This window comes from Mesocricetus auratus, unplaced genomic scaffold (assembly GCF_017639785.1).
Source record: "Mesocricetus auratus isolate SY011 unplaced genomic scaffold, BCM_Maur_2.0 Super-Scaffold_100046, whole genome shotgun sequence".
Taxonomy (NCBI): Eukaryota; Metazoa; Chordata; class Mammalia; order Rodentia; family Cricetidae; genus Mesocricetus; species Mesocricetus auratus.
Window position 1 is genome coordinate 406,068 of NW_024429223.1, and position 15,290 is coordinate 421,357.

The following is a 15,290-nucleotide window of genomic DNA, read 5'->3' on the forward strand; positions in this document are numbered from 1 at the left end:
GTCTAGAGTTTCTGGGTGTGGCCTATCCCACATCATACTCTTAACTGTCAGATTGGACGATGCCTCTCCTCTCCCCTACTGCATTGTGGCTCCCACTGTGGTTTGGCCCTCACTTCAAGATACACTGTGGGTATAGAAGCTGCAATAGATGAGGACATCTCACCTCTCTTTACCTGCAGAGAGGAGGACCTGTGCTGGGATAGCCAGTCCAGATGCCACCTGCATCTCTGACATTTGAAGCGCTCACCATGCACATGTCCTCAGAAATACTGTGGGAGTGACACATTCCCTAGCAGATGAAGCTATGAGGTCCTAACAGAGAGCATCAAGGAGCTATGACCCCACAACTTTGCCTCTCGTTGGACTCAAGGTGATGCTGGAGAGCTTCTCAAAACTGTATGTTTTGAATTCCTGTCAGAGTCACTAGGGAACAAGGCTGTACTGCCTGTAGATGTCATGTTACTGATTAGCCCATAGAGTTCAGTTTCAGCTGTGTACTGCCATGACAACTGCAGTTGGGTGGGTCATCTTTGCCATTGTTTCTCCTGAGGCTGAGTGGACAGGAGACTGGGCCATTAGTCTATTGTTCTGATGAGCTCATGTGACTTCACAGGAAGGTGAAGGCACCAAGGGAAGAAACAGAGGAGGCAGCTTCTTTAGATTCCACTTTCTCCTTAGGGGTCCAATCTAGGGAAATTTCTACTGCATGTACATGTTGAAAGATGCTGCTGATGTGAGCAGCTCCCCATCCCAACCTTAGACCAGTGCTCATAATTAAGCTCATCTCATGGATATGGCAATTGCCATTCACTGTGTGTCCTATTTAGGAGAAAATGAAGTACAGGAAACAGACAAAATTAGAGTCACACATCCCTATGTGGCACATCCAAAGTACAAGATATGTCTATAGCCACAGCTCCAAATTCACCCTTTGGAAGTTTTGTAAATTATCAACTAACACCGGACCCGGTTGAACTCTTTGAGCTGCTGTCATTTGGTAACCTCCTTTGTTTCTTCACAGAGAATTTGGCACAGCCCTTTGTGCAAGTCACTGATACCACAGTTGCAGGACGAAGATCTGTGATCTTCACCTGCATTTCACCTGATGCCGATGTCTCTATTCACTGGATCTTCAATAACCAGAGTATGCATCACCTAGAGAGGATGACTCTGTCCCCAACTAAGTGTGGATTCCGAATAAATTCTTTCATGAGTGAGGATGCTGGAGAGTATAAGTGTGAGGTCTCCAAAGGAGTCAGTTCACAGACCAGTCTCCCAGTCTCCTGGTCATGATGAGTGAGTGACCTCTCCTCTCATTCTGCAGTAGAGTGCTGGCAGTTCTTTATCAATGGAGTACAAAATGGAGAATAGCTATGAGATAAAAATAATCAGTTACTACTCACATACAGTCAGCATGGCGATTTGCACTGATAATCCTGGTGTCCCTGTCTGTATAAGTGGAGGCCAGGATTTACAGTGAGGTTGTCTTAAAGGGAACATAAAGACATCAATATGGAAAGCAAAAGTTCAAAGTGCCACTGCTGGAAGACTTTTGTTGTTATAGAAGATGGCTTCTTCTGACAATCTACATCTCACTACTAGAAGTTGTTAGCAGTGTTACCTTTGTAGATTTCAGGGAGTTCCTATTGTAGTAGTTTTCCACATTGCTCACAAAATGCCCCTACCATTCCTCTTCTCCAAGTACTCTCTCCTCCAATCTCAGGTCTCCCACTCTTTCCTCTTGTTGCCATTCACACATGCTACCAGCTCATCCACAAAGTCTATTCTATTTGTTCTTTCTGGGGAGATCCATGGGTGCCACTGGAGTCTTCATTGCCACTTAGATTCTCTATGTGTGTTACTAAATATGGAGTCTAATTGTTTGTGTGCAATAGTAATTTACATAAATAGAGCTCAGATGTGGGTGCTTGTTCACCAGTTTTAGAAACGTTTGTGGAATCTTTGGGACTTTCCAAAAATAACTTTATGCCATCTATGGATTTATTTTAAAGCCAATTAACTGGAAGCCTTATATTTATTTGTTTTGTCTATTTGTTCTGTCTAGGTCTTCTAAGGGAATACTGAAGAAACATGGCGACTTCAGCATCTTTGTGTCAGTACTGGTCTTAGAGGGAATGTTGTAGTGTCTCCTGTGAGTCTGGAGTTGGCAGTGGTTTTTCTCAAGTCCTCCTGCTGCGGCCGTCTATTTTCTACCCTTAGTTTGCCTGTTTTCATCATTACAAATTGTTCACTTTTGTCAAATTCTTTATCGATTCAGTCTTATGAGTGATAAATCGTATTAGTTTTTGTTTCTTTTTCTTTCATATCTGGAGGATCTGTGTTTCTAGGTATTTGTTTTGTGTATGTCATTCTACAATTCCCCATCACTATTGAGTAGTCATGGAAATTTTAGTAATCTTAAACGTGGACAGCAAGTTCTCAAGTTTCAGTTGTAGTGGTAAAAAATTATTCCATTAAAAACAAAGTTAATCTCATTAGAGTTTGTTAATGCCATTAACCACTTTGAAGAAGGAACATTTTCAAAATTTAAAATAGTTTCTTTTCTCATATAATATACACTGTTTGTAGTTTCCCCTTTTCTCAATCATTCCTAGTTTCTTCCCAAACCTCCTCATTGGGTTGTCTACTCCCTTTCTTTCTGTCTTTAGAGAAGAATGGTCCTTTAAGAGATAAAAGGGAACATGAGAAAATAAATATAATAAGATGATCCGCAGACTTCCACATTGGAATTGGACCCTGGGAACCAACTGGAGCAAAAAAGCCCTAAGAGAAGGCACAAGAGTCAGAGCCACTTATCATCAGAGAAAGGTGCCTCACAAAATGCCAATGTAATAGCTATAAAATACAAACAGAGGACCTGGTCCCATCTCATGTAGGCCTATCCATACTGGTTCAGTTTCTGTGAGTTCACATGTGACTTGCTTAGTTGATTCACAAGGCTTTGTACTCCTAGTGTTCTCCATTCCCCTTGGCTCTTACACTCTTTCTTGCCTCTCCTTCTGAAGGCTTCCTTTACCTCTGAGGGGATCAGTCTGATGGAGATATCGTATTTAGACTGTCAACATTGTAAGTGTTAGATTTCTGTAGTGAAAGGTGTCCTGGCCATGGGAAGCCAGGAAATGCCTGCAGGTATTTCAGATCTGAAGGAAGCCAGTCAATATGTGTATGTGTTACAGATCTGAAGGGAAAGTTATCCTGGCCACTGGAAACAAGGCAATACCTGTAAGTGTTAAAGCTCTGAAGGGAAAGGTATCTTAGAGATCTACCTGCCTCTGCCATGTGTCAAACTTACTGGGGCCTGTATACAATGGCAGAGAAGCAATGTTCACCAGTGGATCTTTGGATCAGAGGAATACATGATTTTTAAAGTGTTTTATTTCATTTTTTGCCCGCATTAGGGTTTGGATGCACCCAGTGGAAACAAATGATAATGCTGGAATCTTTTGTGTGAATTTGTCATGGTGAGAGTAAGATGTGTGGTGGGGTAATTCATCCAAAGGATCAGAACAAGCTCATATTGTGTGCATTTCAACATAAATGTAGCCGCAAGAAAATCTTGTGATACAGGAAGAGTGTGCCTGAAGGAACTATAGAATCTTACTAGAGGGGAGATCCCCCGATCAGGACCTCCTGGCTTTAGATTGCTGTCCCAGATTCCTGACTCCAGGTGCTCTGGGTTGCTTGGGCAGGCTAAGAATCTTGCCTATTAGGGTTAGCAGACTAGAATAATCTATCAGCTTTCTGAAACTCCTAGTTCATGGGACGAGGCAGTTTTGCTATGAGAGTCACAGTTAGGCTTGGTCACCTGGGCATATCATTCTGAATCTCAGCACAGACAGGTGCCCAGTACCTCAGCCAACTGCTCTGATGCTTCAACAAAGGAAACTCTGTCCATGTAATCCACCATATAAGTAACCTGAAAGAGAAAAAAACCACATGGTCATCTCATTGGATGCTGAAAAAGCCTTCGACAAAATGCAATACCCTTCTTGATAAAGGTCTTGGAGAGATCAGAAATACAAGGAACATTCCTAAACATAATAAAAAGGCAATATACAGTAAGCCAGCGGCCAACATCAAACTAAGTGGAGAGAAACTCAAACAGATCCCACTAAAATCATGACAAGATAAAGCTGCCCACTCTCTCCACATCTAGTCTATAAAGTACTCGAAGTTTTAGCTAGAGCAATAAGACAAAAGAAGGAGATAAAGCTGATAGCAATTGGGAAGGAAGAATTAAAGCATTCACTATTTGCAGATGACATTATAGTACAGGTAAGTTCTGTGAAAAATCTACCAGGACACTCCTACTGCTGATAAACACCTTCAGTAATGTGTCAGGATACAAGATTAACTCAAAAAATTCAGTAGCCCTCCTATATACAGATGGTAAAAAGGTTCTGGTTGTAATCAGAGAAACATCACTCTTCAAAATAGCCACAAATAACTTGGGGTAACTCTAACAAAATATGTAAAAGACCTGTGCGAACCAAAGTTTTAAGAAATTGAAGAAGATATCACAAAATATAAAGAAATCTCCTTCTATGCTCTTGGATAGGTAGGATCAACATAGTAAAAACAACAATCCTGCTAAAAGCAATATACTGATTCAATGCAAACCCCATCAGAATCTCAACATAGTTCTTCACAGACCTTGAAGGAACAATTCTCAACTTCATATGGCAAAACAAAACACACAGGAGAGCCAAAGGAATGTTGTAAAATAAGGTAACAGGGGGGGACTCATCATCCCTGATGTCAAGCTCTGTTATAGAGTTACAGTAATAAAAATAGGTTGGTACTGGCCTAGAAATAGACTCCTGGATAAATGGAATCAAATTGAACACGCTGATACCAATCTACACACATTTAATTTTATAGTCTTTTAATATTTTACCTTTTTTGTTACTTTAATTTTTACATTCCAATCTTAGTTTCTCTTCCCTCTCTTCCTTCTACTCCATCCATGCCCCTCTCCTTCCTTCTGCTCTACAGAGAGTGTAAGGCCTCCCAAAGGAAGTCTACAAAGTCTTTCCAGTAATCCAGTAGAAGGGAGACCAAGGAACCTATCCTCCACCATACTCCTGTGTCTAGGCTATGCAAGGTATCTCTCCGTATAGAATTAGCAACACTAAGTCAGTTTGTGCATTAGTGTTAGATCATGAACCCACTGCCAGTGGCCTCATATATTGTCCAAGTGACACCATTGTCACCTACATTAAGAGACTCTAGTTTGGTATTGTGCCAGTTCCCCATTTGTCAGACCTGAGACAGTGATATCTCATGGTCTTGACTCTTTGTTCATATTAACTCTGCTCTTCACTTTGATTATACTCTAGGAGCTTGGTCCATTGGTTAGTTGTGGATTTTGCATCTGCTTCCATCTGTTTCTGAAAGAATGTTAAAGCTTCTCCGGGGTTATGGAGTGTAGGCTGGGTATCTTTTGTTTTATTTCTGGTATCCAAATGACTACATGCTATATTTGTCTTTCTTGTTTTGAGTTACTTCACTTAGGCTGGTTTTCACTAGTTCTGTCCATTTGCATGCGAATTTTAGGAAGTCATTGTTTCTTACTCCTTAGTAGTACTCCATTGTGCAAATATACCATATTTTCTTTATCCATTCTTCAGTTGAAGGGTAACTAGTTTGTTCTAAGTTCTGGCTATTACAAATAATGTTGCTATGAACATAGGTGAGCAAATGTCCTTGTGGCAACACCTGTTTTTTTTTAAAGAAGCCATAATTGTACAATGGAAAATAGAAAACATCTTCAACAAGAGGTGCTGGCATAACAGAATGTCAACATATAGAAGACTGCAAATATATCCATATCTATCACCATACACAAAATCAAGTACAAGTGGATCAAAGATACTGACTGAACCTGATAGAAGACAAAGTGTTAAGTGGCCTTGAACTCATTGTCGCAAGAGTCTACTTCCTAAATAGAACACCAGTTGCACAGACTCTGAGACAAACAATTAATAAATGGGACCTCTTGAAACCGAAAAGCTTAGGTCAGACCAAGATGACAGTAAATTTACACTGCAACCTACAGGATGAGAAAAATATCTTCACTAACCACACATCAGACAGAGGGCTTACCTCCAATTAGATATCAAAATAACAAATAATCTAGTTAAAAATGGGTACAGACTTAGGGCTGGAGAGATGGCTCAGCCATTAAAGGCTAGGGTCACAACCAAAAATATAAAAACATGAGAAAAATGGTGTACAGATTTAAAAAGTATTTTCAATAGAAGAAACTCAAAGGGCTGAAAGACATATAAGAAATTGTTCAATATCTTTAGACATCATAGAAACGCAAGTCTAAATGTGTTGGAGATACCATATTACGCCTGCCAGAATGGCTAAGATCAAAAATACAGAAGACAGCTTTTCCTGAAGAGGATGTGGAGTAAGAGGAACACTCCTGCACTATTGGTGGGAGTGAAAACTTGTAAAATCACTTTGAAAATCAGTACAGAAGCTTCTCAGAAAAGTGGGAGTCAATCTACCTCAAGACGCAGAGTTACCACACTTAGGCATATACCCAAAAGGGTTCACACTTATAACTTGCTCACCTATGTACATGGCAGTGAATTCCAATAGCCAGGACCTGAAAACCAAACTTAGATGCCCCTCAACTGAATAATGGATAAAATGTGGTACATTTACACGTTGGAGTATTCCTCAATGGTACAAAACAATGATACCTTGAAATTTAAAGAAAAATTGATGGAACTAGTTATCTATCCTGAGTCAGATAACCCAGACCCAGAAAGACACAGTATGTATTCACTCATAAGTTGATTTTAGATATAAGGCAAAGAAAAACCATGCTACACACAACAACCCCAGAGAAGCTGGATAAAAGTGGAGACCTTAAGAAGGAGACACATAGAGGACCCCAGGAATGGAAAATAGTTAGATTTGGGTAAAGTGGGGGGAGGTTTAGAAGGGAGGGCATGGGGAATGGGAGTATAAGGGATCAAGAAAACAGACTTGGCAGAGGGTTGGATGAGGAAAGATATGAAAGAGACATCTTGATAGTGGGAGCCTTCATGGAGTTTGGTAGAAACATGTTGCTAGAGAAATATTCAGAAATCCACAGGGATGATCGCAGTTAAGATGTCTAGCAATAGTGGAAAGGGTGTCTGAATGGGCCTACCCTTTTAGTCAGATGAGAGAATACCCTAATTGTCATCACAAAACCTACACGTAGTAACTGATGGAAGCAGATGCAGTGACTAACAGTCAAGCACTTGAGCTCCTGCAGTGTGGTTGAAGGGAGGCACGGGGATCATACGAATGGGGAAAGTCAAGACTGTGGTGGGGAAAACCACAGAGACAGGTGACCCAAGATATTGGGGGCTCACAGACTATGGACTGACACCTTGGGAATCTGCATGGGATTGAACTAGACCCTCTGGATGTGGATTAAGTTATGTGAGTTGATATTTTGGTGGCACCCCTGGCAGTGACACCAGGGCCCATTTGAGATTCATGAATGACTTTTTTATTCCATTCACTATGGTGGGATACCTTGCTCAAAATTGATACAGGGGAGAGGGACTTGCTTCTGCCTCAACTTGGTATGGTAGATTTTGTTGACTCCCCAAGGATGGCTTTATCTCCTTTGAGGAGTGGATAGATGGCAGGAAGTGGAGGCAAGTATGGGGGGAAGAAGGGGAAGGAGGAGGAACTGGGGTTGAGATGTAAAATAATATTTTTAATTTTTACTTTTAAATTTAAATTAGAAACAAGATTGATACACATGTCAATCCCAGGTCCCTCTCACTTTCCCTCCCCTCCTGCAACAACCTCCCACTAACCCCACATATACCCCCTCCTTCCCCCCAATAGGTTGAGGACCTCCATGTGTGTATCCATAGCCCTGCCCTCCTGATCCCTTATGCTCTCCTCCCTAGGCCCCTTTTCCCCTCCTATTTTCCATCCCTCCCTTCCCCTCCCCCATGCTCCCATTTTACTCAGTAGATCTTGTCACTTTTGCTTTCTCTAGTGTACCCTGTGTGTCTCTCTTAGGGTCCTCCTTGTTTCCTCATTTCTCTGAGGCTGTGAATTGAAGGCTGGTTAAACTTTGCTCTGTGTGTATTATACACTCAATGAGATGATGGGACAGACTTAGTAGACTTCCTAGGGGTGACATTTCCCTCTCCGAGGAGCAGATGGGAGGTGGGGTAGGGGGTGGGGGGAGCAGGAGAGGAGTGAGGGGGAACTGGGACTGTAATCTAAAAAATAAATTAATAAAAATGCAAAAAGATAAGATTATATCATAGTAAATGTCAATAAGATAAGAAAAAATTTAGAAATACATTTAATAATTACTGAAAATTTATAATGAAGCCATTTGTTTATTTCTACAAAACTAATTCTCTTATTATTCTGTAAGGAATTCTGAAATACAAATGATGTAATTTCCAGTATCCATATTTTAAAATCCTAATCAGGTCACAGAAACTGTTATTAACAGTAAACCAAACAGACAAACAAATGTATAACAATAATACTTGCAGAAGAGGCATGAATTAGAGAGTGGATATCATGGAAAGAGGTACAGGGCTAGACTTAGAAATGAAAATGCTGTAAACACAATAAGCATGAAAAAATCTAATGAAAACACTTTAAACAGAGTTAAAAAGTAGTGAAAATAAGAGAGTGCTAGAGAGAGTTACAGAACAAGAAATAGTTGCCATGAGAACGATCATTGATTGAGGCACAGAAGCCTCTTCTGAGAGAACTCTGCATTTCTTGGCAATATCAGTGAGCTGTCTTTTCCTGATTCCTGGTACAAGGGAAAAGTCTGGCCTTCAATAGACTTACATGGCCAGAGGGAAGTTTCACACCATCTGTTTACTCCAGTCTAGAGTATGTGAAGCATGGAGGAGCCAGGTGTTGTAAACGCAGAGTAGTCACAGCAAAGACACCTCCTGTCTTGGAGGGAGGTGCAGGAGATGTGGCCTGACTAAGGCTGTCAAAACTGGGGTACATCTACAAACATGTGTCCCAACACAAAGTTGCAGAGACCATGCTTTCTCAGTGGATGGGAATGCAGAGTATGGCTGAAGTCATCTGAGACAGGAGCCTGAGTGGGGTCTAAGGGTTTACAATTGCAACCAAAAGGGAGAAGACAGAAGCCCTTGGTGAACTTGAAACAGTAAGGGGAGGGACAGCTAGATTGTTTTCTACTCAAAGTTTATTACCATTGGCCATTATATTCTGAAGACTGATGCTCTCAACTATGGCAGGCTCTTCCTCTAAATGAAAATCAGAGCAGGGTGGGTTACCAAGATGTCTCAGTGGGTAAAGGCACTTGCTGACAGACCTGTCATTTTGACTTCAATCCCCAGATCTAACTTGGTGAAAGGAGATAACCAACTCTCTCATGTCATCTAACCTCCATATATGTGCCGTAACATTTTCTCATCCATACACGGATGTATGTACAATTAAATATAGATATTCAATCACTCTGACTCCCCTTTCATACACATACCTAAAATGCATAAGTATAAATTCAAAGTCAACCTATGGCATTAGCCTATTTTCTTATCTATCTACCAACATGAGATTCCTTAAAATCAGTGCCCTTGTATCTATCATTTATTCATTTATTCATTCATTCATTCATCAACAGGTGTCTGAGCCTTTATTGGGGACTCGAACAGTCCCAAAATTCAGGGACATTCTGCCCTCCCTGTGTCTTAGTTTCAATTTACCAGAAGGCAGGGAGTCATCTAGAAGGTGAATTAAGGGGGTGACTGCAACCACAAAGGGAAAAAGGAAGAGAATGAGAAAGGAAGGCTGGAGAGATAGCCCAGTGTTTAATAGCACATGCTGCTCTTCCAGTGGACCAGAGTTCAGTTCCTAGCACCTTTGTGAAGAAGCTTCACGTTACTTAACTTCCACTTCAGGGGAATCTACATAATCTCTAAGCATCCACTAGTCAACTGGGTATCTTCTTCTGAGCCTCAGCATGGATAATCCACCTGCTCCTGTGCCCAGGCTTCTAGCCCATTTTGCTGATGGGCTTATGAGACTTTACAAGAAAGTCAGGGAGTGCTGGAGAAAGACAGAGATCAGAGGGCTTCCGGATGACTCCATGTCCTCAGTGATTAAATCTAGTAAATTTTCTCCTATAGGCAAGTAGCAACAGATGGTGCTGATCTGCTCAGCTGTCCTGTCCCAGTGTCAGGGCTGTGTTTATAATTGAGGCAGCTTTATCACCATGGCAACATTCTTTAACAATATGTATTATCACTTGAAACGAGACACAGAAAACACAGAGTGTGCATCTGCCTCACAGGCTGTTGTTGACTCACAAGCTGCCTGGAAGGGCTGATGCCTTTCGTGTGTGGGTGGGTGCTCTCTGATTTATTTCTTTATTTCTTACTTTATGCAGGGGTTATGCAATTGAGCATTGATCAATTTCCAGAGTTTATGGGGTGTCTGCAATTTTTGTTGATGTTGAATTCTAATTTTAAGCCATGGTTTTCTGAAAAGACACACAGGGTTATTCCCATTTTTGTGTCTGTTGAGGTTTGTTTTATTGCCAAGTATTAGTTCAATTTTAGAGATGGTTCCATCTGGTGCCAAGAAGAAGGTTTATTCTTTTCTGTTTGGATGGAATGTTCTATAGATATCTGTTAAACCCGACTGGCTCATAACTTCTGTTAGTTGCATTGCTTTTTCTTAAGTTTCTGTCTAGTGGGTCTTTCCAGTGGTGAGAGTTGGGTGTTGAGTACTCCCACTAAAACTGTGTGGGGTTTAATGTGTGATTTGTCTTTTAGTAAATTTTCTTTTATGAATGTGTGTGCCTTTGTATTTGGGGCATAAATGTTCAGAGTTGAGACTTCATCCAGATTGACTTTTCCTGTGATGAATATGAGATTACCTCCTTCAACTCTTTTGACTAGTTGAAATGGGCTTCACATTTTTCTACAGCTATTATTCTTAGATTTTGTCTTTTCATGGTGTCCAATATTTCCTGCATATTTTCTGTTAAGAAATTGTTGGATTTAAGACTTTCTTTTGCTGATGAATCTTTTTCTTCCAGGTTGTCTTCAGTACCTGAAATTTTCTCTTCCATCTCTTGTATTCTGTTTGTTATGTTTGCATTTCCAGTACCTGATTGTTTATTCTTCTTTTGTATTTCCAGCATTGCCTAAGTTTGTGTTTTTTATTGCCTCCATTTCAATTTTCAGAGCTTGAACTGTATGAATTATTTCCTTCATCTGTTTGATTGATTTTCTTGGCTTTCCTTAAGAGATTTGTTGATTTCTTGTATTTTTTGGTTTGCGTTTTCTTCAATTTTTTTGCTTTTTATTTTTTATTATTTTAATTTTAAAAAGCTTGTTTCATACACCAATACCAGTTCCCTCTCCCCCCCCCCTCCTCCTGCATCCCCACCATAACCTAGTCTTGCACTCTATCGCCATTTCCTTCCACATAGGGTATATCTAGAGTCTATCATTTCACTCATGTCAGGGTCCAGGAACTCCCCTAAGAGTCCAGGCTGAGAGAGCATCCCTTTTTGTGTTATGGACTCATGAAGTCTGTTTGTATGCCAGGGATAAACACTGATATACTGTCCAGGACCCCATAGGTTGTTCAGGGCTCCTCACTGACTCTCACATTCAGGGGGTCTGGATCAGTCCCAGCTGTTGGTCTGGGGTCCAAGAGCTCTCCCTTGTTCAGATCAGCTGTCTTCTCTGGTTTTGCCACCCATTTTTTGCCAATTTGCTCATCGCTCCTGTCTCTCTGTCACTGGGTTCCATGGGTTCAGTTCAGTGTTTATTATATGTGTGTGTTTGCCTCTGCTTCCATCAGTCACTGGATGAAGGCACCAGGATGGTTATGGACATCAAATTGATTACCTGGAATGGGCTTTCAAGGTGGTCTCTCCACTATTGTTTAGCTTGCCAGTTGTTGTCATACCTTTAGATCACTAGAGGTCACACTGTTGCCTGATCTGTCTTCTAACCTATGATTCCCCCATGCCCCTATTCTACCCCCCCCACTCAACCTTCCTGTTCTACCATGACATATTCCCTCCTCCTATTCTCCCCCTCTCTTCTTCCCAGATACCATTCCCCCCACTCCTCGCTGTGTTCCCATCTGTTCAGAAGATCTTGTCTCATTCCTCTATATGGGATACTATCATTATCTCTTAGGTTATTTCCTTTCCCCAGATTCTCTGTCAGTGGAAGTACAGACTGGGACTGTCCTGATCCATGTCTAAAATCCATATATGAGTGCGTAAAAACGATGTTTGTCTATTTGTGACTGGGTTACCTCACTCTGGATGGTTTCTTCTAGTGCCATCCATTCACCTGTGAATTTCAAGATCCCATTGTTTTTTTCTGCTGTGTAATACTCCATTGTGTAAATGTACCACATTTTCTAATCCACTCTGTAGTTGAGATGCATCTAGGTTGCTTCCAGGTTCTGGATATTACAAATAATGCTGCTATGAACATAGTGGAGCAGATGGCCTTGTTGTATGAATTTACCTCTTTTGGATATATGCCTAAGAGTGGAATTGCTGGGTCTTGTGGTAGATTGATTCCCATTTTCCTGAACAATCTCTATACTGATTTCCAAAGTGGCTGTAGAAGTTGGCACTCCCACCAACCGTGGAGGAGTGTCCCCTTTCTCCATATCCTCTCCATTGTCAATTGACTTCAGTGATTTTGATTTTAACCATTCTGACAGGAGTAATATGGTATCTCAAAGTTGTTTTGATTTGCATTTCCCTGATGGCTAAGGATGTTGAGCACTTTCTTCAGTGTCTCTTGGCCATTTTAGCCTCCTCTACTGAGAATTCTGTATTTAGTTCTGTACCCCACCTTTTAATTGGAACCTTCGGTGTTTTGGAGACTTGCTTCTTGAGTTCTTTGTACAATTTGGAGATCAGCCCTCTGTGAGATGTGGGGTTAGTGAATATCTTTTCCCATTCTGTGGACTGCCTTTTTGTCTTGTTGTTTGTATCCTTTTCCTTACAGAATCTTTTTAGTTTCAGGAGTTCTCATTTGTTAGTTGTTGATCTCAGTGTCTGTGCCACTGGTGTTATGTTTAGGAAGTGGTCTCCTGTACCTACTCATTAAAAAGTACCTCCCAATTTCTCTTCTCATAGTTTCAATGTGGTTGGATTTATGTTTAGATCTTTGATCCTTTTGGACATAAGTTTTGTACAAGGCGATATACATGGATCTATCTGCAGTCTTCTGCATACCAATACCCAGTTATGCCAGCACCATTTGTTGAAGATGCTTTCTTTTTTCTATTGTATAGTTTTAGATTCTTTGTCAAAAATGAAGTGTGCATAGGTGTGTGGTTTAAAATCAGGGTTTTCAATTCATTTCCATTGGTCTACCTGTCTATTTTTGTGCCAATACCAAGCTGTTTTCAGGACTATATCTCTATAATAGAGCTTGCAGTCAGGTACGGTGATACCTCTTGAAGTTCCTTTATTGTATAGGGTTGTTTTGGCTATCCTAGGCTTTTTATTTTTCCATATAAAGTTGATTATTGTTCTTTCAAGGCCTGTGAAGAATTTTGCCTGAATTTTGACAGGGATTGCATTGAATCTGTAGACTGCTTTTGGCAAGATTTCCATTATTATTATGTTGATCCTACCAGTCGAAGAGCATGGGAGATCTTTCGATTTTCTGGTATCCTCTTTGATTTCTTTCTTTAAAAACTCAAAGTTCTTGATATAAAGGTCTTTCACTTCCTTGGTTAACATTATCTCCAAATATTTGATGCTGTTCATGGCTATTGTAAAGGGTGATGTTTCTCTGATTTCTTTCTCAGCCAATTCCTCATCTGTATATAATAGGGCCGCTGATGTTTTTGAGTTAACCTTGTATCCTGCCACTTTGCTGAAGGTATTTATCATCTCTAGGAGTTCCCTTGCATAGTTTTTCGGTTCAGTTATGTAAACTATCATATCATCTGCAAATAATAAAAGCTTGACTTCTTCTTTTCCTATCTGTATCCTCTTGACCTCCTTTTGTTGTCTTACTGTTGTAGTTAGAACTCAAGTACAATATTGAAGAGTTATGGAGAGAGTGGACAGCTTTGTCTTGTTTCTGATTTTAGAGGGACTGCATTGAGTTTCTCTACATTTAGTTTGATGTTACCTGTTGGTTTACTGTATATTGCTTTTATTATGTTCAGGTATGTTCCTGTTATCCTTGATCTCTCTAGGACCTTTATCATGAAGGGGTCCTGGATTTTGTCAAAGGAGTTTTCAGCATCTAATGAGATGATCATGTTTTTTTTCTTTTGCACTTTTTTATATGGTGGATTATATTGATATATTTTCTAATGTTGAACCATGCCTGCATTCCTGAGATGAAGCCTACTTTATCATGGTGGATGATATTTCTGATGTGTTCTTGAATCCGGTTTGCTAGTATTTTATTGAGTATTTTTGTATCGATGTTCATGAAGGAAATTGGTCTATAATTCTCTTTCTTAGTTTTGTCTTTGTGTCGGTTGGGTATCAAGGTAATTGTAGCCTAATAAAAAGAGTTTTGAGGAGTAATGGAATTAGCTCTTCTTTGAATTTCTGGTAGAATTCTGCACTGAAGCCATCTGGGCCTGGGATTTTTTTCGTTGAAAATTTTTGATGGCTGCTTCTATTTCATTAATGGTTATAGGTCTGTTTAGATTGTTTATGTGTTCTTCATTTCATTTTGGCAAATGATATGTATCCAGGAAATTGTCCATTTCCTTGACGTTTTCAAATTTTGTGGAGTACAGGTTTTGAAAGTATGACCTGATGATTCTCTGGATTTCCTCCATGTCCGTTGTTATGTTCCCCTTTTAATTTCTGATTTTGTTAATTAACATTGGTTAGTCTTTTGGTTAGTTTGGACAGAGGTTTGTCTATTTTGCTGATTTTCTCAAAGTACCAACTCTTTTTTTCATTGATTCTTCTCAATGTTTCCTGGTTTCTACTTGATTGATTTCAGCCCTCAATTTGATTATTTCCTGACGTCTGCTCCTCCTGGGTGAGTTTACTTCTTATTTTTCTAGAACATTCACATGTGCTATTAATTCTCTAGTGTGACTGTTCTCCAGTTTCTTCATGTGGGGACTTAGTGCTATGAAATTTCCTCTCAGCACTGCTTTCAGAGTTTCCCATAAGTTCTGGTATGCTGTGTGTTCGTTCTCATTGAATTCCAGGAAATTTTTAATTTATTTTTTATTTCTTTCTTTACCCAGGGATGGTGCAAATG

General features: G+C 40.2%; 1 protein-coding gene across 1 annotated transcript in view; it reads left to right on the plus strand.

Moving 5' to 3' along the window:
• The window catches only part of LOC101840685 (pregnancy-specific glycoprotein 22-like), a 128,328-nt gene that overhangs the window by 81,888 nt on the left and 31,150 nt on the right, over positions 1 to 15,290 (plus strand). The window contains exon 5 of the mRNA XM_040735435.1: positions 1,022 to 1,237. Within this exon, the coding sequence (XP_040591369.1) occupies positions 1,022 to 1,237 (216 nt within the window). The remainder of the gene's footprint in view (positions 1 to 1,021; positions 1,238 to 15,290) is intronic.